The sequence below is a fragment of the Epargyreus clarus genome, unplaced genomic scaffold, assembly GCF_041222505.1.
Source record: "Epargyreus clarus isolate Ecla_fem2 unplaced genomic scaffold, WU_Ecla_fem_2.2 ptg000023l, whole genome shotgun sequence".
In the NCBI taxonomy this organism is placed as follows: domain Eukaryota; kingdom Metazoa; phylum Arthropoda; class Insecta; order Lepidoptera; family Hesperiidae; genus Epargyreus; species Epargyreus clarus.
Genome location: NW_027332230.1, coordinates 8207310 through 8233735, shown reverse-complemented (window position 1 = coordinate 8233735; position 26426 = coordinate 8207310). Strand labels below are relative to the sequence as shown.

At 34.0% G+C, this 26426-nt stretch overlaps 1 protein-coding gene across 4 annotated transcripts in view; it reads left to right on the top strand.

The window, feature by feature from the left end:
* Ten-a (Teneurin-a transmembrane protein) overlaps positions 1-26426 on the top strand; it is a 65281-nt gene that overhangs the window by 33096 nt on the left and 5759 nt on the right. For 3 of the 4 annotated variants that reach the window (XM_073085660.1, XM_073085661.1, XM_073085663.1), the window contains 14 exons: positions 9815-9934; positions 10036-10716; positions 10897-11091; positions 11527-11736; positions 12063-12248; positions 12456-12602; positions 12694-12901; positions 14397-14423; positions 18720-18839; positions 24385-24549; positions 24971-25145; positions 25534-25776; positions 25879-26106; positions 26194-26384. In XM_073085660.1, coding sequence (XP_072941761.1) covers positions 9815-9934; positions 10036-10716; positions 10897-11091; positions 11527-11736; positions 12063-12248; positions 12456-12602; positions 12694-12901; positions 14397-14423; positions 18720-18839; positions 24385-24549; positions 24971-25145; positions 25534-25776; positions 25879-26106; positions 26194-26384 — 2896 coding nt within the window. The remainder of the gene's footprint in view (positions 1-9814; positions 9935-10035; positions 10717-10896; positions 11092-11526; positions 11737-12062; positions 12249-12455; positions 12603-12693; positions 12902-14396; positions 14424-18719; positions 18840-24384; positions 24550-24970; positions 25146-25533; positions 25777-25878; positions 26107-26193; positions 26385-26426) is intronic. The other variant, XM_073085662.1, reaches the window with a different exon arrangement.

The following is a 26426-nucleotide window of genomic DNA, read 5'->3' as shown; positions in this document are numbered from 1 at the left end:
TAAGTCTACGATTACCTACGTTATTCTAAAAAATCGCAACTGTTCTTGCTTAAGTCATCTTAGTAAGGATTAGTAACTGTGTCTGGGTTCCGTAACAAGCACCGACAACCGTACAATTTCGTTTTATGTACTATTAATTTGTTTATTGTTTATTCAAGACATACACATGATTATTATTAATGAATATTAATAACATAACATTCTACCCTAATTAGACATCTTGTATAAGTTTAGTAACTGTCTGAGTTCTATATCCAGCACCGGAAAAGGCTTCAATTTGATTTTGTATTTTATTTAGACAAAACATTTACATGACTATAATTAATAAATACTATACTGAATGATTTATGTAAATTATATAATAGTCGGGTATCAATCAGTCCGGATACTAATGATGCAGGTTCGTTAACCGTTCGATTAAGCGTACATAAACCTTAGTAACCTATATATCTCCTCATTTGTAGAGCACCAGCATGGTGTAGTGCACTCTACAATTTGGCATATTTTAATTGAATATAAGAGGGCAAACTTTTATTATCCCAGCCACATTTCGCAATCCTCTAAAAATACAATCGCTCTCGATTCATTACATTACCAGACAATAAAACGTGAACGTATATCACATTTAACAAGATGAAACAAAATCCATAACAGATCACTTGTTTCAAAAATCTAAAGATTATTATTTCGAAATAACTTATTGACATCGTAAAAATTAACTACCGACGCGTGATGGCTCTTTCCATTAAAATAGGCTTAAAAATAATTTTAACATTGACTATTTCTTAAGAGAAAGAAATATTATCAATATATCATTGTTTACTCACGACGGGGAGTCCGAGTCGTTCGTTAAGACACTATTTTTATTAACTCGCTCGGAATGTCGATTAAATTATTCATAACATAACTCTTTCTAATCATTAGTATAGGAGTGCGGTATCGTTTGAAATAATAAAACATTGTAAGTTTGCTTGTATTGTTTTGGTATATTAAGATAGAAATAATTGATTTGCAAACCAAACGGTTTTAAGGTCTGTAAATCAAGAACATTAAAATGTTGCGAGTTCGTCCAGGCCCATTTTTTAGAGAACCACTCTTAATAAGACCTTGAAATATAAAGCCATAGCAAATTTCATTAAATACAATAGACTCAATTTTGTAGAAAATAAGAGGAATAGTTAACCTCTTTCCTTTAAAAAGTCAGTTAGAAATTAGCATTAACACAATAGTAACTACATAATAGTACGATACTATCTAAGTATCAAACATCTTAGCTGCATCTTCGAAAAATAAAAAAGTAGACTATGGTTATTTACTTTCCGAAACATAGGTACTTCAATGGAACATTGAATAAATAGCGATACGTACCTACTAAGCGTTTCCGTATTTGGACACATCACACAATATAATCTCACTATCTTTTCTTTTTAATCTCTGCCCGGAACCATGGGATTCCTCAAATGAGGGACGGATTTAATCGTTCCTGATTAGAAATTTATCCTAACGTGTCCACCACATGTCGGATTATATGATAGCATGCCTTACAGCCACAATCAGTGGACACGAAGTATATCAGTACATAACGAACAATACATAAAAACATATATTTTATAAGTACACTTATAGTTACAAAGGCCTTTAAAGGCCGAATGATTACTTAAGATTTCAACTGCAGAACACATAAATGGATAGATGACAACAAATATGGTTATAGCCTTTCATCACCTTCCAATTTTATTACACAATAGTTTTATCTAAAAAATAATAATTTACACCTAACAAAGTTTCTAACGTCTAATAAATTCCGAATATCCATTCCACGATGTAAATGAATTGATCAAACATCGCCGTACGATGAAAACAGACGTACACCATTAGTCTTTCATCATTCTTTGTTTAGATATCGCGAGCGGTATTCACAGAGAGCTCTATAAAAAACAAAACAAACATCAGAAAAATATAAATGATGCGCCTAACCTAAGGCAACGCGGTGCGTGCCCGGACCCGCCGTTCCTGTGTTAGCGTGGTTATAAATTATCTGGCACTTCCACGTCCCGTACCATTTTATTATGGATACATCAGCCGATAGAAATCTCGGCCTATCTGCGAAACGACTAATCATAAGTCTCGTCGACACCAAACATGAATCTTAGGCGCAAGGTTTTTTGTTGATTAATCTTAGATAGATACACGTACTGATGGCGCTGATTTAATCGAACATTTTTATATAGATTTTTTATAAGATATCTTAGCAATATCAATTATTTATTTACTTTGACTAATCGAACACAATCAATTTTGACCGTATTACCGTTATATTGAGTATACTAATATACTTATTTTTTATCTTTATGAGTATACTGTAGGCACTTTAGATATTTATAGAAGTGCGATTATATTCGATTTATATTGGCCTACAGATCTTCGCTGAAATGTGGCAATGTGTCATAAAAATGCGGCTATTCGTCATAAATATTATTTTTGAACACAATCCACTGGACGAGAGATTGCAACGATAAAAGTGTAAACCGCAGACACATTTAAGAGGAAGCCGAAATAGTATCAAAGTAGACGCCGACCGCGGGAGTGTGATAACTGCTTGTGACCTAAATTCGCCTCGGGCGTTACTCCTAAAAAGAAATTACCATACGACCGATATGAGAATAGGGGAGCGATATTTTTATTATTTTGATAAAATACCCACTTTTCCGTTTGTATTAAAATTTCAAAAATTCATAGTATCGGAATTAAGAGCAGTCGATTGCAGCAATGGAGCATTGTACAACGTTATTTAAGCCCAATGCTTTTGTTTTAAATATGTTTCTAAAATTCGACTCTCACATATTTGCCATTATTCAGCAATTGAAACTATTTTTATCATCGAAATGCACGTTGTTACGTAATAACAAGTATAACATTCACTTTATTTTTGTATATCGGGTACCTATTTAAATTTGTGACAGAAAGCGAATTTATTTTCTGATTAAAAAGGACCTAAATTAAAAGTGTCCTAATAATTTTAATTCTCATCTCTTATCACATCGAATCTCCTTCCTTTGCCATGAAAAGAAGTATTTTAAAAAATGTTACCAACAAAGGAAATCAATGAAGTGTATCAATAAAATTCAAATTATTTCAGGACGCGGTTGTTTGTTCGTTTTATTTTCAATGTTATTTTGAATAAAATTAGCACAAAGAACGTGCATACTCGTTCGTATAATTAAAACTCAACATAGTTTTTCTTTCATGGGTATTTTTATACTACGGGTTACTGCTAAACAACAGTCGACAAGTCGTTTCATCGGGCCCTCACGCGAAACTTGTATTACGTAATAGAGCCTTTGCGGTATTGTTTCCATAATATGATGGAACTACATTAACACATGACATTTGTCTTTGTTTTTTTTTTGATAATCTTCTTTCTACCCAGTCTATGTACAAAAGGTTTGTATAATATTGTAACAGCAGTTATTACTTGTTATAAATTCTTAGTCAAGACAAAACTATTCACTTTTTGGACGGTATAAGCATAAGTATAGTAGTAGGTAGGTTCAATTTTCTATCAGAAATATTTAAGTAATATATTTTTTGTGTTTATGTATCCATAAAACAAGCTCAAAACATCTATTGTATTAAAACTACCTACATACAATATAAGTATACCTTTTAACAGAATACAAAACAAGTTGTTTAGTTTATTTTCTTTAAAAAGTGTCCGAATTTCCCGAACAGAAAATTTGCAAAAGTTGTTCCCGGAGCGTTTACCTGTTTGAGCTGTCATTTTAATTTAACTTGCTCTACGGCTCTATTTAGTGTTTCAGCAAACACTGAATTACTCGAACATACTACTTTCAGTGGACGTTACGTGGACCAACTTTCAGTGCAGCTCGGACCATTGTTCGCTCGAGATAAAAGTCAAACTTCATTTCGTTAATGGCTTTTGGATCACTAATTTTATTATAATACGAGTTGCTTCGCCTGGATGCACCTACGTGCGTGTTTTGTTTTATAAGTCTGTATGCCTAGATGTTATAAAATTATGAATAGTCTACATCGTTCTTTATATTTATGCGAATGTCAACTCTCTGGTATGTTGATTGTTTAATGCTACTGTTAGTAATTAATTACTTATAATAGTAATTTAATGAAATGAAAACAAATTGAACTATGTTAAGGTAAATTAAACTAAGTTCCTAAGTTGTCACAAGAAAATATGATGTTGTGACATAAATAAGTATAAATACCTCACCGCCTTGTCATTGAAGGAAGCCATTAATGGCTTAAATGGCTGACAATTCTGTCAGCCGTTTAATTGCTGTCATGGTGTAAATTGCGCGGAACAATGCCGAAATGCACAGATTAGTGCTGCAAAAACACGAAATCGAAAAAAAAGTGCGGAATATATCGTTTAATTTGTAAATAATCTAAAAACTACATTTTTTAATATTTTTCAAACACGAAAATAGATGACAGTGACAATTTCAATTGTCAAAACTAATTACATTTTCTTGTTAGGAGTGAGTAATCTTCTCTAATCTGTATGTTTTGACCACTTTTATTTTAAGTTACCTAAGTATTTGTATTACCGTAACGTCAATCTTATTTTCACTTAACTGTCGTTGTTTCTGAAGACATATTTGACGTGAAGTTATCGTACATTTACAAGAGAAAGTTTCACTATTGGGCAGTATAATAAAAAGCAAGTGCGCATTCGATTCTTGAAAGCAATGTAATGACCCGGCTCAGTGTATAGTTCGAAGTCAACGGATCTTATCGTATCGGATCTCGGTTCATTTAGAATCCCATTAAATTATAGAGACCACAGATAAGAGGCCATGTCGCATATAGATGTGGCGGTAACGCGTCCACTTCAAAACGAACACATATTTCTAATTGAATGACTTATACGCCTCCAAAGTACATTTAGATTTCCGTAAGATATCTGTAATCTAATGAGATAATAATAAACGATATTAAAAGCTTTGCCGTAAAATCTCGTCTCAGGTAAGTATATTAAGAATATTAAAATTAGTTTTGATTGTATTGGAAACAAATTAAGATGAAACTTTTATTTCTTGGGCATAGATAAGTATAGATATCTCACCACCTTATAATTGAAGGGAGCCATTAAATGTCTTAAACGGCTGACAATTCTATCAGCCATTTAATGGCTGTCATGGTGGCTTTCGCGGAACAATGCCGACATGTGCAATTACGATAATTAATTATAATTAAAAACACGAAATCCAAAAAAAAAGTGCGGAGAAATATCGTTTCGTTCGTAAATGATCTAAAACTCCATTTTTTAATATTATTCAAACACGAAAATAGATGACAGTGATAATTTCAATTGTCAAAACATTTGCTTACATTTGCTTGTTAGGAGTGAGTAATCTTTACTTATCTATGTTTTTGGGTTACTTTTTTTAATAAAAGCAAGCGATCGACTTTTTAATATAACATTTTTATCAGGTATCAAGGAGAATAGCAGTATTCGAGCATACATAATGGTTACAAAAACAAATTAGTTAGATAGTATTAAAACTCGTTTGTTATACAGGAATCCGCCTTAATTACATGTAAGATATCCACCATAATCTATAAACAATTCGCTGTCTAATAAGATTCTAAAGATAAGAGTATATGCCATTAAAGGTAGGACGAGCGAAGCGTCATAGGACTCATAATTAGAATTCCTGTATAAACAGGGGCCCTACCACCATCTTATAAAAACAATCATAGTTCAGGAAAGATCTATTTCAATATTGCATCAACATTATTTTGTTTCGTACCACGACCTCCTTAAAACAGTTTTGTTTTATTCCTGCTGAGCGATGTAAACTTAAATTTACATATTTTGCTTAAAAAATAAATTTACTGCAAAAAAGAATGAATAATTTCGATCGACTTCATATAAAACTGTTTATTGTAATATTATAAAAACAGTCCTACTTTAACGAGGTCGTGGTACTAAATTTCAATGTATGATTAAACTGTTATTGTTTTAAGAGATGGTAGTAGGCTCCCAGAAACCTAAAATTCATGACTTTTAATTTATTTAAGTTATTAAAAAAATTAATACGTTTTATGACGTACTGATTATGATTATGAATTATGGCGTTGTCGTGTACGATTCAATTACAAACAAATGTTGACAATAAAGGCATTTAGTGTAAATATCGGAGGTCCTGTCTGTAAAGGTGAATTAGCGTTAATAAATACATTTAACGTCCAAACGACGTCAAGTCACGCGAAGTTTGACCTGCATGTATGATACCAGCATGTCATTAATGAATGACGTAGATTACCGAGTATGTTAGTGGGTTTATAGAAAATTATTTATTTTAACTTCATAATATTAATAAAATAAAACTATTTCTTGATCCAATTTACAACTTTTATTATTCCCGCGCAAAATACAACTCAAACGTCAAGAGCGTTTTTTTTTTCTTTTTTTATGCTAACTCAAACAATCATACCAGCCAGTCACTACAAACTAATTAATTAAAATAATACTATAATAAAAAAATATATATTTCTAACAATATTCATGTCAAATTTTGCAGTATAATTGAAGACGGTCGAATAAATAACATAATGATTGTTATTCCCCTTCAGTACGTTAGAGATTTGGATAAGATTTTTATCGTTGAAGTTAATAGAATATCTATAACGAGACGTCTAAAAATACCCATTCGTTTAGTTTTTCTATCAACTCAAATATAAAACTATTGTACCTACTGTCCAAATAGAAAAATATTTCAACCAATGTATTACGTATTATAAATAAAACTCATAAATATTTTATCTTCACTAATGATTGGGTTTCAGAAAATAGTTTATTTTCGACACGCCTTCGGGTGTTCCGGATATGTAGCGAATAAAAAGCGGTCCTGTAGTTTAATCCGACATAAATCTCCTATGACGCTAGTTTTACTATAGTAATGAAAAAATGTGTACCATCTGTTGCACCCTTCATTACTTACATGCGCGATGAATAGGGACGAATGTAGCTTCAACTTTTTAATGTAATTGAAATTTTGAGGCCCCCAAATGTTTTACATACAACAATTGATGAGTGATTTTTAATCACTCATCAATTGTTGTACTTAACTAGTAACAACAAGCTCAGCTGAGGCCAATTTTGTAGGTTAACTGAAATAACTACTTTACTGGTAACTCTTTTCCGCTGATAACGACTCTTGTTTTTTTTTTGTATGATGAGACAGAATTATTTGCTTAAATGAGGCTATCTAATTCTATCGTCTGAGGTATTTATAAACGTAAGTCGACTTTAGGTAAGTCTCCTTGTTTGTACTCCTCATTGTACCTTATAAGTCAAATTTGTTCTATTAGTCAGAAGTGCTCGGTTGATGTTATATTTTTTTTATAACAAAATGAATCCATTCTTATAATACTCCGTTTTCGTTATCATATATCGTCTTACAATCATTTCTTATTTAATCAACACACGAGGGAGTTTCAGAACAAATCAAACAAACTTGAGACGATATCATATTTGCATTAGCTAAAATAGATTTGTTCCTGTCCGCACTTCTTATAGCATAGGGCCGTAAGACCCTCCCGTGGATCATATTTAGAAAGAGAAGGAGACTATTATGATGTGTTGCGTATAATGGAAAGAGATAGGGTGACACGACTGGCTGAAGATTTATCACGTGACTAATACCGAGCCAGTACGGCGGCGCGTCGGTATATCCCCCGGGACTCTATCAAACGAGTTTCGCTCCCCCATCGCACGATGCAATCTATGCTGAATCGTATTACAATAAATTGTATTAACTCGAAAAATAGTACAGATAGCAAACATCGTCCATCTGCACACAATCGTCCCGTGCCGATGCGACGAGCACCCTCCATTTCCTATTCTCGTTTCTATGGCGAAATTTATAGATTTTACGAGGGATCATCGAAAGTCGCGACATGCCACATTGTTATATTTCATTTCTGTGGGCGGAAATTACGTCATCTGGTGCTCTTTTGTGTGCAGTTACAGATTTTATGGCCGATTTAATGTATTGTTCTCGAAATTAATAACTACAGTTAAAACAAGTCAAATGAAAACATTAATAATGAGTAACAGTTATTTATGACGTAACATGCTATAATCAATAAAAACAACTTGTGCAAAATGTATGCTTAATTTTAAATGCCAATTACATAATATATTTTTTATTACTTCACAATCCCGTAACTGAAAGATACGTAGGCACATATTACATAATAAAAATTTAATATAATATATTACAATAATAATCTTATGTAATTTGTAAATTATTACTACAATAAATTACTACTACAATAAAACTTAAAATAGCTTTAGAATACATTTCCTCCTAAATAATTAACATAAGAATCCCACTACCTATCTATAGTTTGCAGCGGGGATTTAAAAAATCAATACAACTTAAAATGCACTCCCTTGCATTGAATATAAATTAGCCACTTATCTATTGATCGGCGGCGATAAAGGTTATTGTCGTCAACTAGGAACCCTCAGCTCTATGGAGTAAATCGTCCAATTTCGACGCAGGACCAAATGGCGTCAACGCAACGTGATCCTTATCTCAAAATAAATCTTCGCGATAAATTACCGCTGGACGAGGGATGAGATGATAACATAATTACGGCAAAACACGCACAGAACGATGGAATTAAAGCTAAATAAATAAAAGTGTACCTCCTAAATTCCTGAACGGATTTATTTTTAGAACAAAAAGCTATATATTAACATAACTACTCAATACCGTTACTAATTAAGCGTACGTCGATTGATGAACAGTTTCTATTCAAAGAGCATAGTGACATCCGACGCACGCTCAACGAAAATAAATTAAACATATCCTCCACAAAGCTCCTAAGCCCGATGTTTGCAGACTTCTTATAAAACTAATAAATGTCCACAATAAATTCTCTTTACATTACAATACCAATTCCGTTTGTTTATTCCCCTTCGAACTTTCAATTTGCGAATTTTATATTGAAACGGATGCAGAGGAAAGTTGAGAATGTTTCGCGAGAGAAAAAATTAAAGGCTTGTGACAAATGTCCCATTTTTATTATGTGCTATTAATGGTTCAGTAAATTTTGTATTCAGTAAAACTCTGTTTTCTTAGATACTTCTTAGAACTACTGATTGGAGCTCGTGCTCTTGTAGAACCCGTGAAGAATTATCAAATTAGGCAGCGTAACGCGTTCAATAGATCGGAAGGTTGACGACTGTCGCATAATGAGCGGACAACGGCATTCCCGGGAAAGAAATTGTTGGGTGTAACTGAGCCACCTACGTGCTCGCGAGCGACGGGCCTACCAGCGGAACTGATTGGTTTGTTACGCCACAAAATGCGCGTCGGCCATGCTTCGGTTAATTAAAACCCGACAGGACGTCACGACGCCTCCCTTGCCCTCCTCACGTAGCTCTAACGACAAATTCTCAAATGACATGTTATCTCATTGTGTGGCAATCATCCGTTCGGCCGAGATTTGTGTCAACCGTTGAACTTGGATCTCTCGATTGATTGCTGATAAGATGCTGCGTGACGCAAGTTGCTTGCAGCTTTGTTTGTCATTCTAAGTTTCGAGATATAAACTTTTAGCGCTATAATATAAAATTATTATTAAGTATTCTATTGTAGGTATAGATATAAAATACTCCTATATATAATGTAGATAAAGAGTACAATACTTACTAATAATAATATAACTAATACCTATGTGAAAATATGGTTCGTAATATTATTAAAACATCTTCTAAAGTGAAACACAATCTAATTTCTATTTTTCTTTGTTACAGCGTTATCGTCAATTAAAAGTAATATAGACAATTCTAATTGTATTTTGGTACAAGATGTAAAAGCAGTAACCCATGCGCAAGGAATGAGAGATGCTCTATCAACATCATCACCGTCAGACGGTAAGTAAATTATATACATTGCAAAGTTTATTAAAACAGCATTATAATAACAAAGATGAGACGCGTATTACATTTTGCTAATTGTTTTTCCCGTTTCATAGAATCTATATCAACTTCATCGCTTGGTGGATGGTCAACGACTGCGGAAGCGGCACTTGAGTCAGCAATAATACCTCAGCAAGCACAACAAGCCGCTCCGCCGCCTTGGTCTCCCGCGTTAGAAGTTAGAGAGTTCGACGAACTACACAGCGCTACAATACCTGCATATCAGTTCTGGAGCTCGGAATTCCGCAACAAACAGCCCGCATACGTCAGTCTCAACTTTACGGTTCCTTGGGGCGCTAATTTTGCTGTTTATGGCAGACGCAACGTAGCCCCCAGCGTTACGCAATACGACTTTGTTGAATTTATAAGAGGCGGCCGAGTCGACCATAGACTTAGGAAGCGACGGAACTCCGAATTACGAGACATTTACGAAAATAACCAAAACGACTTCAATTCTTTACTGAGCACGATTAGCCCCTTTCAAAGATGGAACCATACGATAAACAAAAGATCGACTGATATGAGAGTAAACGTAAGCATATTACAGTACCTCGACACGGGAAGATGGTTCATATCGATATACAATGACGAACTGCAGCCACATAGCGTCGAAATGATCGTGTCCGAAGCCGAGGGAGTCACCAACTCGTGTCCTGATGATTGCTCTGGACATGGATCGTGTTATTTAGGCAAATGCGACTGCATGGACGGTTATGAAGGTCACGACTGTTCGAAAAGTAAGTTCCTTGGCATAATTAAATTTTATTTCATTTTCTTTCTTCTTTCTTTCTTTATAGTCATTTTTTCTTTCTTTTTTTACTGTAAAGGCGTCCTCACTTTTTCTTATCTGTTTAAGCGAGTTATAATTAATATATTTCATATTATGACGACATAAATAAACCAAATTTGCTTTTTAGGTGTTTGTCCAGTACTATGCTCGGGACATGGGGCATACGCGGGTGGTATCTGTCACTGTTCTGAGGGATGGAAGGGACCTGAATGTGATGTTCCAGCACACGACTGCGAGCCTGCCGATTGTTCGGGTCGTGGGCAATGCGTTGCTGGACACTGTCATTGCAAACCTGGGTGGAAAGGAGAAAAGTGTGATGAAGGTAATAAATTAATAATATCAGGAAAAAAAACGCTGTTACCAATGATTAATAACAAAATTATTGGAAATATTACCAAATACCAAGACTGACGAAGTAACTGAAATATCTATGCAGTTACACACAAATTACTAAAACTAATAGCCCTAATACTATCAAATCAACTATGAATCAAAACAACACATATTACAATACACGCAGAGTGATTGTCATGCAGACCTGACATAAAAAGGGTTCGATCCAAGGCCAGCCAGACGTCTTAAGAAAAATTGAAATTTAATTTTCTCAGACATGATATTTGTGTGTGTCACACTCGTTTCATACAGCATTCTGCCGTGGGATGACGAGCATGGAAAATGTCTTGAAAAATGTTCTAATGTTACGAGTAAACATAAACTTCATCGATAATACGATGGTAAACAACTCTGATTGTTCCAGAGGATTGTCTGGATCCCACATGCGGTAACCACGGCTCGTGTGTGCGCGGTCGTTGCGTTTGTCGCGCGGGGTGGCGCGGGGCCGCGTGCAGCGAGCGCGACGCCCGCGTGCAGCGCTGCCTACCTGCGTGCTCCCAACGCGGTGTTTACGACTTGGATGCGGGACGATGTGTTTGTGATCCACTTTACACTGGCGACGATTGTTCTCAAGGTATTGGAAAAGTGCTAAACTTTTAGTGTATTTAGTGCAGCGGAACTTCCGTTTAGTTTTGTTAGAAACTATAAACATACGTGATATATCCTAACTTAGCTGTTAACGATAACAGTGCATTTTTGATCAACTTTTTAAAAAATCAATCATCGTCAATCGTCATTCTGTTTGAATTTTATGATAAAGTCCATAGGCTGCAATAGCCACGTTAAATCCATTGATATACATATTGGTTCAATAAAGTGCCCTTTCGTTATTTCTTTCAAGACAAACATTACTTTATCTACATTCAAAGCTATTTTCGTTATAATCTGTACATCTTCTAGTGGTGTGTTCGCTGGATTGCGGCCCACACGGAGTGTGTGCGGAAGGTGTCTGTCGGTGTGACGAGGGCTGGACAGGCTCTTTGTGCGATCAGCGGCCGTGCGACGTGCGCTGTCACGACCACGGACAGTGCAAGAACGGCACTTGCGTCTGTACACAGGGATGGAACGGAAGGCATTGCACTCTACGTAAGTTGCACAAAGGCACTGTAAGTTATACTAAGTATTAGACTTGCACAAGGCGAAATAAAAAAATAAACGTACCGCTTTTCAAGAACTTCAAAAAATTCATATCTCGACGACTATGTTTTCTCTCTTCAAGGATGTAGCATTACATCTTGTAAATCGTTTAGAAAATCTGTAAGATTGTTAGGTTACAGACATTTTCTGTTACAGCTGGATGCCCTAATGGTTGTTCGCGTCACGGGCAATGTTTATTGGAAGACGGTGTATACCGTTGTTCCTGCGCCGACGGCTGGGCTGGTATCGATTGCTCCATTGCTCTTGAACTCACATGCAGCGACAACGAGGATAACGATGAAGGTAACATTAAGTTTTCCAAAACATCTGCGATAGTTAAAACGTGCAAAAATGTTTTTTTACGTCATCTGACTATGTCACTACCGTTTTGAAGATGGCATGACCGACTGCTCCGACTCGGAATGCTGCAGTCGCCCAGAGTGCGCTGAGCACATTATGTGTTTGGCTTCCAACGACCCCGTAGAAGTGCTTCTTCGAAAGCAGCCTCCTTCCGTCACGGCATCATTTTACCAACGCGTCAAGTTCCTCATTGAAGAAAACTCTGTCCAGAGCTACGCACACATGGACGAATATTCAGAAAGGTAGGTGATTATTTAATAATTATGTTAGGGAAACAAACACCAAATCACTTCATATGTAAAAGATATCGTACATATCCAGGAAATATCTGCTGTTTTATCACTAAAATTACAACGATATCTTTTACTTTAAGGACTGACCTATCGGTTCGCACGAATAATCCGGTATATTTGCACCTGACAATGATCTTAGATGCGTATTATCATCGCCATGTTTTGTAAATCCATAAGATTTAAAACCGAATTTCATGAAAACATAATACGAATATTATAATTAGGGACTAGCACCTTTACCATTTTTATTCCCGCTCATCATCCTAAACCTCTCCGAGGATTTGGTGTGGTTATTTTAATTTAATTAATGATAATGTTTTATAAATTACTTTTTGTTCTCATCTGGTGGAAGTGTTTTGATTTTCCTCTGTTTTGTCGCGTGTAAAATATTGAGTTTTTATTTGCTGCCCCGGCATGGTTTTGTTAACATCATTAACCACAATTTTTTGTCGTATTTTTTATTTTATTTTTATTTTTTTCACACCAGATCCGATGTGTTGTGTATTGTCTAATGTTTATCCCTTGTGTGTGTCTAACCCTACCTGTTTGTCTAAATAAAAAAGCGTCTTAAATAAAACAAATTTTATACTCAATTAATTGCTCAAAAGCTTTCGTACAGTTTTGTTTGTCTTCCCGTCAGTTAAACGAATTGTTTAAATAAGGCTCATCACCGACTCGAGTCATGAGAGATACCCTTTCTAAATTAATACCAATTTATAAGTATTTAAGAACCAATTACACAATTTATTAAAATAACTGTTTCAATCAAAAATATGACAAGGTATTTTCATGATCCGAGTCTCAATATAAATTAAAAATATTCAATTATTATTATATCTATACCGCAATCAAAAGTCGTACCTAATAGTTTACTATCTGACCTCTTATTCTAATAAATAAGACAAAGCAAAACTGAATAACTAAAGTAGTAAACCCACCTCGCTTTATATGCAAAAGCGCCTCAAAAGTTTGTTTGCATTAAAACACGAGCCGCTTCACTATTTTATTTGAGTTGAAAAGTCTAGAGGGGTTATATTGCGTTCTGGCATTTGTTTCGTAACACCTGAACTGAACACACGTTGAGTTCCCTCATGCGTTCACAAACCAATGTGGTTCTTTTGCTCTGTATAACAAAAGACTCATTATCTTAGTGCAACTGCAGTTTAACGTATACTTTTCAAAATTATATTCGTAATCATAACAATAAATAGTGGTGAAGTTGTTCTAATGCAAACGAGCTTCGTTTCTGAACAGTACACACGTAACGAAATTCGAATCAATCATTAAAGCAAGTGTTGAAACGCAAAGTAACCAGTGTAGACGAGTGCAACCGACCGGAGGTTGCAAAGTTGGGGTGGGGTTGCACTGAGGGTTGTAGGTATCTGTGTAGTAATCTGTCCTGTCTTTCTGTGTCCCTGTGCCGCCGTGTGTCCGCCACTCCTAGCGAGTTCTGGAATTCCTTTACACCATGGTAAGTGTCAGTCAGCCCGCCCTCGCCCCTCAGTGTTCAGTATATGTTAACCTATTCATTTTCGTTGCAACTCCTGCATATGTGTGTGATGCCAACGCCCGCCGCTTGCCCACTAACAGACAAGCGAACGGCTTTACCAATGCTTTTCACTTTTTGTTTACTCCTTTGTCTGTATTCGTTTCATTCTCTATGTGTATGTAACATCTGTATGTCTGTCTTGAATGTTCCTTGTGGCTGCGACAAAATACCCAAATCTATCAACATAAGCCACGCGAGAGCCCGCGACCGCCGCATCTCATTTTGAATATGTTTTGCCGCAGCCACAATCGTATTTTTTGTAATATTTATTGTTCTCGTCTACTGTGCTTATATTATAGCTCACATATACTATGGTATACTTATGTTATACTGTAAAAACTTAGGAAAATCATTTACGCTTTCACGCAAAACGTTAAAAACACATTTGAATAGGATTAGGGCTTGTAAAATATACGATTCGAGCCGCGTACTTTATATCGTCGATCGACTAAAATTTCAACAAACACGCAAAATTTAGCTTCAAATAAACTTACCCTTTTATGTGTTCCTTACCCTTTGTCTGCGTCTTTCATCTGTTTACCAACCCCTTACCCCTTGCCCAACTCTATGTGTTTAGATCCTTACCCTCGTGACTAACCGAAACACAACTTTTGAATGTACTCCGACTATTTCATAGCAAGATGGTAGCACTCTTATCGACTTTGTACATTGCAACCATTGCTTCCATCAAACGGCCATTGACATCACCCACGATATGGTAGCCTTACATTGAAATTGGTGCGAAGAAAATTACGATCGATTTAATTAATTGTTGGTATTTGGTGTTTATTAATATGTTTTATTAATGTGTGACGTGCGCTTAATATTTCTTTTCAGAATTTCATACTACTCTACAATAACAGCTACTCTTATTATAATGGTGGTGGTTGATTCTTGTTATGCACATTCTTTACATTAATAATAATACACAGACAATGTTTAAACACAAGGTACAACTGTTTATATGTTCCGATTTGACAGTTCCCATGTATAATTTTGTTTTATATTTTATTTAATGCAAATTTTATTACACGAAATAGTTTTATTTACCTGTGTTATCATAAACAAATAAATACATAAATTCAGTGAAAGTAAAGTCTCTTGCTTTAGGTAAGTGGCGCAAGTTTGTTCTTATTTGTTTCTTATTTGTATAAATATTGATAGGTAAATACTTGATATACTATATTAAATTTCAAATTTAAAATAGGTATTATCCGATTATGCCAAATACATATTTCATAAATAAATTTAAACTGCAAAAGATATAAAAATATTGATGAAACCTGCTCGCGAGAAACAAAGAAAACAAATAGAAAAAGATTAAATGTATTTACAGTTCATTGTAGATTCAGCTATATATTATATTTAGGGAACCCGAACACTTTTTAAAGCGTTAATTCATAACAAAGGAAAGTTATTAAATAGTATAATATAGTAAATAAAGTGATAGATTACTTTTTCTCGACCCGCGTGGCGGAGCGGTCACCATACCGGTCTGACGCGCAAAGTGTTCGATCCCCGGCCAGACAGATATCTAAATGATAAATTTAAAATTCTGTTTCTGGGTCTGGGTGTTTGTGTATTTGTCTTTGTGTGTATCCATGGCACCCACATATCCTAGTGTGGGGTTGTGAGTGCAGCGTAGAAAGCGTTTCAATTTATCTTTTATATTTCTATATTAGCTACAACTTTCATTATAGGATTCGACTGACAAAACCACTCGTATCTGTCCTATAGAGTAGCGCACATAATAGTGTGTTCCGATATCAAAATGTACTTCAACGATCTAAAGAGTGCCGTTCCATCAGAGATGTGCGAGGTAGCTTAGTCTTGTACGAGACTCAAGCCAAGCTAAACTAAGCTAAGCTAATGACATGCACTATGAAAATACTTCTGTACATTTGCAATTATTAGCTTTCACCCGTAGCTTCAATCTTTGTCTCGTACATTAAAAGCTAAACTAAGTAAAAGCTAAACTAAGTAAAGCTAAACTAAGTAAGATGTGCTACTAAAATAAAAACTTAGGTAAACGGGTTGCGAATCTAAGCTCGTATCCGTAGCTCCAACCCATAGCTCGCATCCATACAAAAACTATAGCTTAGCTAAACAAATAGAAGCAATCCTATTGTTGTAACATAGTTGTTTTATATTTACTTATAGTTTATTTTATTATATTTAAATTTCTATGAGTTTAATTATAATTGTAAATATTTTTCAGTTAATAGTGGTATTGCTTAAAAATTGGCCGTTGTTTTCAATCAATAAATTATTTAACTTTAAAAAAAACTTAGCAATCCTATTTGTTGTTTTGATACACATCCACAACGTAGTTCCCTCGCACATCTGTGATGGAAAGGCGATGTAAACCTTTAGGGGTAGCGACGTACCCATGCCCAATCTCAATCGACGTAAATTAACAAATCTGGCTGGATAAATAAAAAAAAAGATTGCCCACAAAAAAAATTGACTGCCCTTACAGTAAAGTAGTTTTATGTTTTACGCACTCTACACATTTAGCGTGGTCAGTACACACATCATTCTTCAAAGAAACTTAAACATACATAACCTGTTTAAAGTAATCTTCGTAAACATTTATTATGTTAAACTAAGCTATGCTATATTTTGTATGATTTCTTTAAATAATGATTTAGCAGTTAAGTTCTGTAATCTCCCTAAAATCTACAACATAACTTGATATAATAATACTAATATAATGTTGTGTGTTTTTATGTCTGTGTTGTATTTTTATGATATCTACCCTTGAGTCTATGGTACGTATAACATTAGGTAATAATAGTTATATTATATAATTCTTAATATTATGTAAGTAGAAACATGGTGCACCTACATTATTAATGACACTAATCTCATTAGTTACAGCAAATTCATTCTACATTTACAAATAAAGTTATTGTCATCGCTTAAAACATTGTTTATTGTTTATATGTCGCGTATAATAATTTTCTAGCACCAATTTCAAATGTTCGTGTGGGATTATCATCGGTACATGTTTTATGTGAGAATACAAATATATAATCTTTGTGGCAGCTATCAATACATGCATTATAATACTTACATACACATTTCTAGGTAAATTTCTGTTACCTTTTAAGAATATGAGTATTTATCATAATTATACGTATAACAGTCATTATTTATTTTCATGAATATTTTAAGCTAACTGTTATCATATTTTTAATAAAGTGTGAACCGAAATTTATCCTAGAGTTTAGCTGATCCTGATAAGAGAATGTGCAATGCTGAAAACTTCTTATTTTTATTTTATATTTATTTTCTAACTTCACTCTCACCGAGTCTATTATAATTTGTCAACATTAGCACATGTATACTTCGTTCGTTAAAAGACCGAAGATGTCTGCGAGGTGATATGGTTCATACGTAAAAAAAATATATTTAGGTTTTATGTCGACATTTAGAAAATAGGTTGTATTTTCAAAAAAACAATAGATAACGATAAAGTAACCAAATAAGATATTAATAAAACCATAATACTAAATGTTGATGAGACTTTACATTTTCTCAAGAAAAAAATTAAAAAAATCCTATTATCAGTCAAGTTACTCTTATCTAAAAATCCATAGCATATTTATGGATAAGAAATTTATTTAATACCCAGATCGTGTGTACTTTGCATTAAAATTTGATGTAAACAGAATCATAATTCTCAAAAAGATCGATTATTTAATTTTTTCATAATTAAACGTTTTATCAAACTTTCAACATTGTATTACCGTATATCGTTACCGTAATTTCGGAACTATTTGTAAACCAATTAGCTTTAAAAACTGTGCATGATAATAAATAAATTCAATGGGGTATTTAAAAAAATATAACAAAAATACATTAGGTGCGCGGCATGGCATGAATTTCGTTAATTTTAAGCCTTCATTTTCACGACTTGGCCAGATTGATTTAATAAATACAGAGATATTTAGATAAAACTAGATAATCCAAATAATTGGTTAGTAATACCTAAAGTATTATGAAACGGCGTAGGTATAAACTAATTATGAAACGGCACACAACAGTTGTCATGCAAATTTTATTATGCACAAAAAACTAAAAAAATATTTTTAGAACAAATTTTAAATTACCTATTCAGTGGCATGTAGATAGGCTGAAAATTGTATGAACCATATCGCTCATGGACTGTGCTTGGACTCGGTGCGTGAAACCTTAATAAGGTGCTATGTGCAGCCGCGTGTCCGTGATGCGGGGGCAGGTAGTCTCCCCCCAGGGTCTGGGTATCATCGGCATCCGGGTCTCCGTGGACCGCGAGGCCCGCTTTGGATTCACCCTCACGAGGCAAGGTGGATGGTAAGTCTCATCGATGTTATTGGTGGTGGGTAAGACTAACTGTGAAAACTGTCAGTGAATGTTTAAGATTCTGTTTTATAATATTATTTATATTAAAAATATGTGGGTATTTGAAATTAATTATTATTATTTTATTGTACATTAATACGTCGTAAATCGACATACTTGAGAGTTATCCGTAATCTTGTCAAATGTATGTGAAATCTACTCGTATTAGCTAGTATGTCAGAGTATGGGTCTTCTTATTCCGAGAGTATATTCGTAGTTAACAATAGAGCAGTAATAGATTCTTGTATCTATGCCTTCATTTTCGTCAACTATAAATACCTATATCAAATGTATAATAAAAAGCTTCTTATAGAAAGTTCAACTATATTCAATCTTTACTTAGTCGCTATCAAAACTTGAATTTAAATTAGAATACACATGCGAATTATAAATTATTTTTAAAAGGCATAATTAGTACATTTGCGTAACCTCGCGTATTAAACACAGTTAGCACGTAATATCCCATTAATAAATGGCTCTTTAACACAAGTGCCTGAAAGCTTCATACAAATAGAATCTCGAAATTACTATCGTGACTAATTCGATTAGTTTCATACCTCACGCACGTTTATGCATTACGCAAAAGTCAATGAAGAATTTCACGCTAAAATACCTATTTGTACGCGTAGAATAAATAAATAGACTGGGATTTAACACGCGATTTAGTCAAGTTCAATGAACTTTCTGAAAACATATGTCTACACGAAATGTCCATAAATGAAAACGATTGAGCGAAACTAGAGCGTTTTAAAAATGTAGAAATATTTACTTTAAAAATTTAAGAACGTTTGTTTTAAACAGAAGATGAATATAATAAATGCGTATAAGGCTCTCCAAATTATTTATAAACAAGCATTGAAACTACATCCTTAACTTCAGGAGGTAAAGGAAAAATAATCAGAAATTAAAATAAATACATGCGGGTAAAATAAGTACTCCCATTCGTTGGGAAATCCGTTATATATACATTATTGTTGACCTGTACCTTTACAATGAGTTTTTACGTTTTGACAAATATGACTGTTTTGGTATTTATTTACGTATTTGCTCATACAATTCCTAATCAGCGCCCCTAGCGGATTGTATCAGAACTATAGTGTTAGTAACGTAACATTAATGTCTAAATTGACAGAATGGCGCTTTTGTCTCTCTTTTTTTGCGAACATATGAGGCAAACAGCTTTCTTGAGCACTCACTTATTATTACGTGTACTCAGTCTACTAAGCAAACGGAACAGAATATTGGATTGATTAAACGTAACGTAAGATTGTGGGCAGTTTTGAAAACTCATGGTAAGGGTACTGGACTCTAATAATTAGGATGTCCTTTCGAGTCTCTTTAAATGTATATGTGACATCATTAGACTTATTCATTCGCAAATAAATTCATTTTAATGTTCAAGTAGGGCCTCGTCAATAATAAACCCGATGGGTTCAAGCGAGATATTCATTTTTAAACCACTGGATCATTATTAAACCAAATAGAGTAAAGTATTGTACTTTAAACGATGAAATAAATTAATTCAGTTTTTTTATAAAGATTATTTGCGGTGTTTAATTATTTGATATTTGATTATTTGATAAACATTTCACAGATACTAAAAACGAATATAAGAATTCGTTGAACACCATTATCGCAAAAATAAACTGAGTTGATACTAGATACACGTTACGTGATATTATAGACCAGACTCTGATTAAAGGACGTTAATTCTGCTTAATTAATCATCTATTTTCCTCGTTGACCTTTATTATCAAAATAGAAACGATACCAACGTATACACAATATTTCATATAATTATTTTCATACAATAGCTACAAAGAAGTAGTTTAAATAAGAAAAATAATGATACCATAGTAAGGTGAAGCCTGTAAAAACTACCATTACAAATATAATCAGCAAATAATAACTTCATATCGCCTGTATAAAAGTCGTTGAAGTTTCTCGAAATATGTATTTCGGATTGGCTCTGCCTAATAAAATGTTATTATCAATTGACAAGCCATCAACTCAGACCACATTCGTCGCAGATGTTATCAAAATTCTTGGTTTTGTCAAACGACCTACTTTTTATAAAAGGGTCTAGCCTCTCACACCTACGTAAGAAGGTATTGAGTGTATTTAGATATATTTTATTATATCATAACGAATACCTAAGATTGAAGTACTCTCCAACCCATAATAGATAGAGATTAGAGATGTATATAAATATGTTATGTGCTATGATTGTGTAGTGCATTCATTGTTAATTCCTTGGGGTAAGCGATTATACTTTAGAATATTATGAAAATATATAAAATTGTTATTTATTCGATTTTTTACCAATGACTATTGAATATTTATTTATGTCTTACTAATAATGCTTATTCCTGAATATAATTTATATATCCTAAACATAGTTATTGATCTAAACATAATAAGTGTCTGTAAATAATCTGTACGTCTGGCTGATACGGAGAGAAATAGGTATGTCCTTATACACAATATTTCGCTCTATTACTACCTTCGACTCTACTTGCAACTAAGCGTAAGCCTCTTGGCACGCTACTCATCCCTGATTTCAGCGCACAGTATCCAGATGTTACCTGCGATCTTAGTTATATCGGTCGACCTACTTCCTTGAATAGCATAGAGGCTACTCTACGTACCTGCTTTTAATAGAGACGGTCTACTTTGAAATATTTCCTACCAACTTAGCCGTAATACTCTCATGTTATATAAATTTTAGTTGAGGTAGAAGTTTGATTTTAAACAGATATTTGATGAGAACGAAATACCCAAATTCATAAGTTTGGAATAAATCTTATTAATATTGGTAATCCTGACACAGGATCTGTAACTACGACGCTGTAACAACTATTTAAAACTGGAATAACTAGTAGGTAATTTGCAGTTATTGAAGACACCTACACAGCCATCTATCATACTGTATTACCCAATATTGTTAGAATGTTTATCTCTTTATTTAGGCTACTCTAATATACTCTGATACATAATAATTGTACGTACATCATATCTATACTAATATTATAAAGCTGAAGAGATTATCTGTTTATTTAAACGCGCATATCTATGGAAGTATTGTTTGGGCTTAAAAAATATTTTTGGATTTGGCAGACCATTTGTAAAGGATGGCTTTAGACTATGTAACAACGCGCTACGATTTTTACGAGATATCTACAATTTAAAAGCGGGCAAAATCGCGGAGCATAACTAGTTATGTATCAATATCGTTCATAACTCAAGACAATTAATACTAAGCGTTTCCATAAAAAGAAAAAAACAAGCGGTTTAAACATTCCGTAACTAACTCCGTCGGTAATCCATCTAAAAAAGATTAATAACAATATCTCATGGTACCTAATGGCATATTATTTCCCATGGTGGCGTGACTGATAGAGCTATTTGCTCAAGAACCAGAAACAACGATCAATTGTATACCTTACATTTGGGCGTAACATCCACGCAACGATTATTAAATTTCAGTCATGGCCATTACAGATTTCTTACACGTAATCAAATTATATCACGGCGTTACTGTAGGAATGTTCAAAAAATATAGATACATCGATATTTTTTATTCGATATGTCGATTTGTTGGCCGTTATATTTTGATCCGATATATCGATACAAAATATCCAAAATCAATTTTTTTATATATACATATATGTAACTAAAGTCGTTAGTACCCAAACCGTATAAGGTAGAATTTGATAGAATTAAATCCTTATAAGCGACACTATCTCATGGGGGAATAATACAGGATGAGTATTTTTTTTCAAAATGAATCTAATGATGAAGTTTTAGTTTTTACCAAAATCGGTCTCGTAACTCTGTTCAGCATTTTTCGTTATAGCTTCGGATTTGGCCTTGAAGGCCCATTTGAAAACTTCACCCTGTCTGTATATTGTATAAAAAGACCTATTGGCATTATTGAGTTAGGTTGAACTAAATACATAATTATTTTAAAACCGCGAAATATTTTGAAAATTCTACCAATCATCATTATATCGATATACTTTTTCACTTCCGACATCCCTACGTTACTGAGATGAAGGACAATTTCGTAAATTGACTACGGAAAATTGACATGTCACGGTTTGATACTGTTCCAATATTAACTTAGGATAATCGATACGAATATTTATCTTTAGTGAAATATTCAACTGTATTTGAAGTCAAAGGAGATAGATAGTTATATCCTTATATAGGAAAAGGTAACTACTACGTATAGCCTTAAGGAAGTTATGGTGAATTTCGACCGCTTGACTGAGGTCTAAGGTTTAAATGGAAGGATATGTTTCTTTTATTCGACATTATGTTTGTTTATATTACAAATTAATTTTTAGATACTTGATTTATAATGAGGCCGCCGATAAACATAAGCCGAATAAAATACGATATAATTGAAGGAACTCTATAATTTTTACGTGTAAATAAAAAAATATATAGGCCGTCCTGTATAAATAATACAGGAATGCAGAGTTGTTTATTAAAATATGTGCTGAAATTCCTAGTACTTAAAAACTTATTTCACTGTATAAATTTTATAACATTTTACCTTTTGTGATAGTCATATGGTATATACCTATATATTTATTTATTGTAGCAAAAATGTTATAAATCATTTAATAAATAATAATAATCAAAGTAAGTAACAAGTGTACCCATAAAAACAATTAAAAATATGTAATAATCACGCGATCGTTATTCAGACTAAGAGTAATGGTTAATAATGTGTATATTTTTAATGTATTTTTGTACATGTATTTTTAAACTTTCTTTCCACAAGCGAATGTAAATTCTATTAGATAACTTATTTTGTTCAATTATTTTTCTATAATTTATTGAAACGTTGTTTTAAACAAAATCGTGCATCTATTCCAAACTTACTTACATACTTAGATATTTAGAGGAAATCTGTAGGTGCTTACTACACACTAAACTGTCCTCCAACAAATGCTGACGCCGGAAATTTTCCACTCGGAATAATAATACAAACTTCGCTGAAGTTAACAAGTTTAGAAGTGTTTGGGTTTGCAATTCAAGAATCCTCTTGGATATGTAAAGAAAAGTGTGCAGACTATGAGCAGCGGAATTTACACTGTGTTAGAACAATGTGTAAAATGTGTGAATTAAATGCGATTCAGTTTAAGGGAATACATAGTACCTACAGCTCAATAATCGTTCGGTCAATCTACTTGATTTCGAAACGCCAATATTCTTAAAATTATCGAGAACAAAAATTTGATTACTTACTCCATCTTTAATAACGTCGCATACTTACATTAGATAATAGTAAGTTCTATTGGGATTAGTATAGTTAGTGGTTCGATTTTACTTTCAAAATTATTTTTTAGGAACCATATTTTTCTTTATTAATATGACAATAATTATAACGCAATTTCGGATGTATTTTACTAACTAATGATAATGTGCTACTAATATTTTATCGAATCAATTTTATCACTATATTTTAATTGAATTAATGCATTAGGTTCGACGTGCTGGTCAACGGTGGAGGAGCAGTGACCCTTCAATTCCAACGATCACCATTCAAACCTTTGAGGAAAACCGTATTCGTGCCCTGGAACCAGATTGTGGTCTTACCACCCGTGCAAATGGAACTCAGTGACGATAGCGTCAAAGTACCAACGCCGAGGTAATTATAACCCTTTATGACCCTATTATATATTTTTTATTATAATGTATAGAATATACAGAGCGTGGAAATAAATCAAAAACGGTTAAACCGTTCCAAAATGTTGGTAACAAAGTATGAACGATTTTTTTTCGTTGAGCAAAATTTTGATTATTTTTTTAACTAAAAGATTGTTTTCATAATCACCTAATTTTCATTTCATAATCTATTCAACGAAAAATGTTTATACAGATAATCATTTAATGTATTGTTATGGCAACCATCTTAAAAAAATATCTAATGCTTAGTTCTGAAGGCCGTGACTCCTTGTAACCAGCGGTACCTCAGAGATATATGTATCATTTAATATAATACCTCTTTTATAGAAACAACAATATCAATCGAAATTCAGAAAAGCAATAAACCCTATTAACTTCTTCAGAGCGCCACCTCGTCTGGACTGGTCCCCCATGCCGCAATGGTGGGAGGCGGAGGCTCCACCCTGTGCTGCTCATGACCACGACCGACTCAGACCAGAGGTGGTAGCCATGCCACCGCTTGCTGCACCTGCTGCATCTTCTGCGACCACAACTACCGTTATCTATCCTGAAGCACAGGTACCTAATAAGGCTACATTTAGTAACAAACTGCCCTACAAGCGACATAGTATTTAATAGATCGATAGCGTTCATTTCATAAAAACTTAATGATGCACGTGATTTGTATATTTACATCACGAAAGGAAAGTCAAACATTTTACAACTTAATTGTGTTTCCTAACTACTTAAATAACACACAGGCGAACTTATTTATTGCTGTTTTTCCTGATTTTGATATATTTAAGGTACATTATCAAAAAAATCAAAAGCATATTTATGTTATTCAAAATAGTTTCTTTACAGAGCACTTTTTGAATGTCATTACATCTACCACCACTTCACAAGAAGAAGCGTCCATCCCTAATTGTTTATTATAAAACCAACTAAATGATTGTCTTTCCTGCAGATCGTAAGCGAATCCATCGCCATACCAGGGTCGCTAGTGAAGCTGACATATCGATCTTCGCAAGCGGCGGGCTATTTGTCGTGCGTGCATGTCCAGCTGACGCGCAGAATTGTCCCGGTGTCACTCGCACGGGTCCACGTGAGAGTGGAAATCGAGGGCTCTCTACACACCCACACGTACGAAGCCGATCCTGATCTGACTCATATATTCGCGTGGAACAAGCGAAACGTTTATAAACAAAAGGTAATATTTATTTCTCGATTCAATGTAATGGAAATAAACTAAGGACATGTCCGGATAATCGTATAATTTATATACAATTCTTTAATAAAAACAATATTACAGGTGTATGGTAAAGCGCAAGCGAAGATATCTATTGGTTACGAATATTCGTCTTGCGCTGCGATCGTTTGGGAAACTCAGACCGCAACTTTGGCTGGATTTGACGTTGATATATCAGACATAGGCGGTTGGGGATTAGACATTCACCATCACTACAATTTCCATGAAGGAATATTGCAAAAAGGCGATGGTGCCATGCTTCATCTCAAGCAATACCCTAGAACAGTACAGGTATTGATATATAACTCATCATTTATTTCTGAAATATTTTCCCACAAATGTGTGTTCACAATAATAATGGCAACATTAATCAAACAGGTGGTGATGGGAACGGGTCTTCAACGATCTTTAGATTGTCCAGATCATTGTAATGGAAAAGCCGCTGATTCACGTCTTCTTACTCCGACGGCACTAACATCTGGCCCTGACGGTTCCCTTTATGTTGGAGACTTTAATCTTGTCCGACGAATTACCCCTGAGGGAATCGTCACTACTATCTTAAGGCTAGAGTAAGTAATATAAGATGATGACTAAGTAAAATAATAATTAAA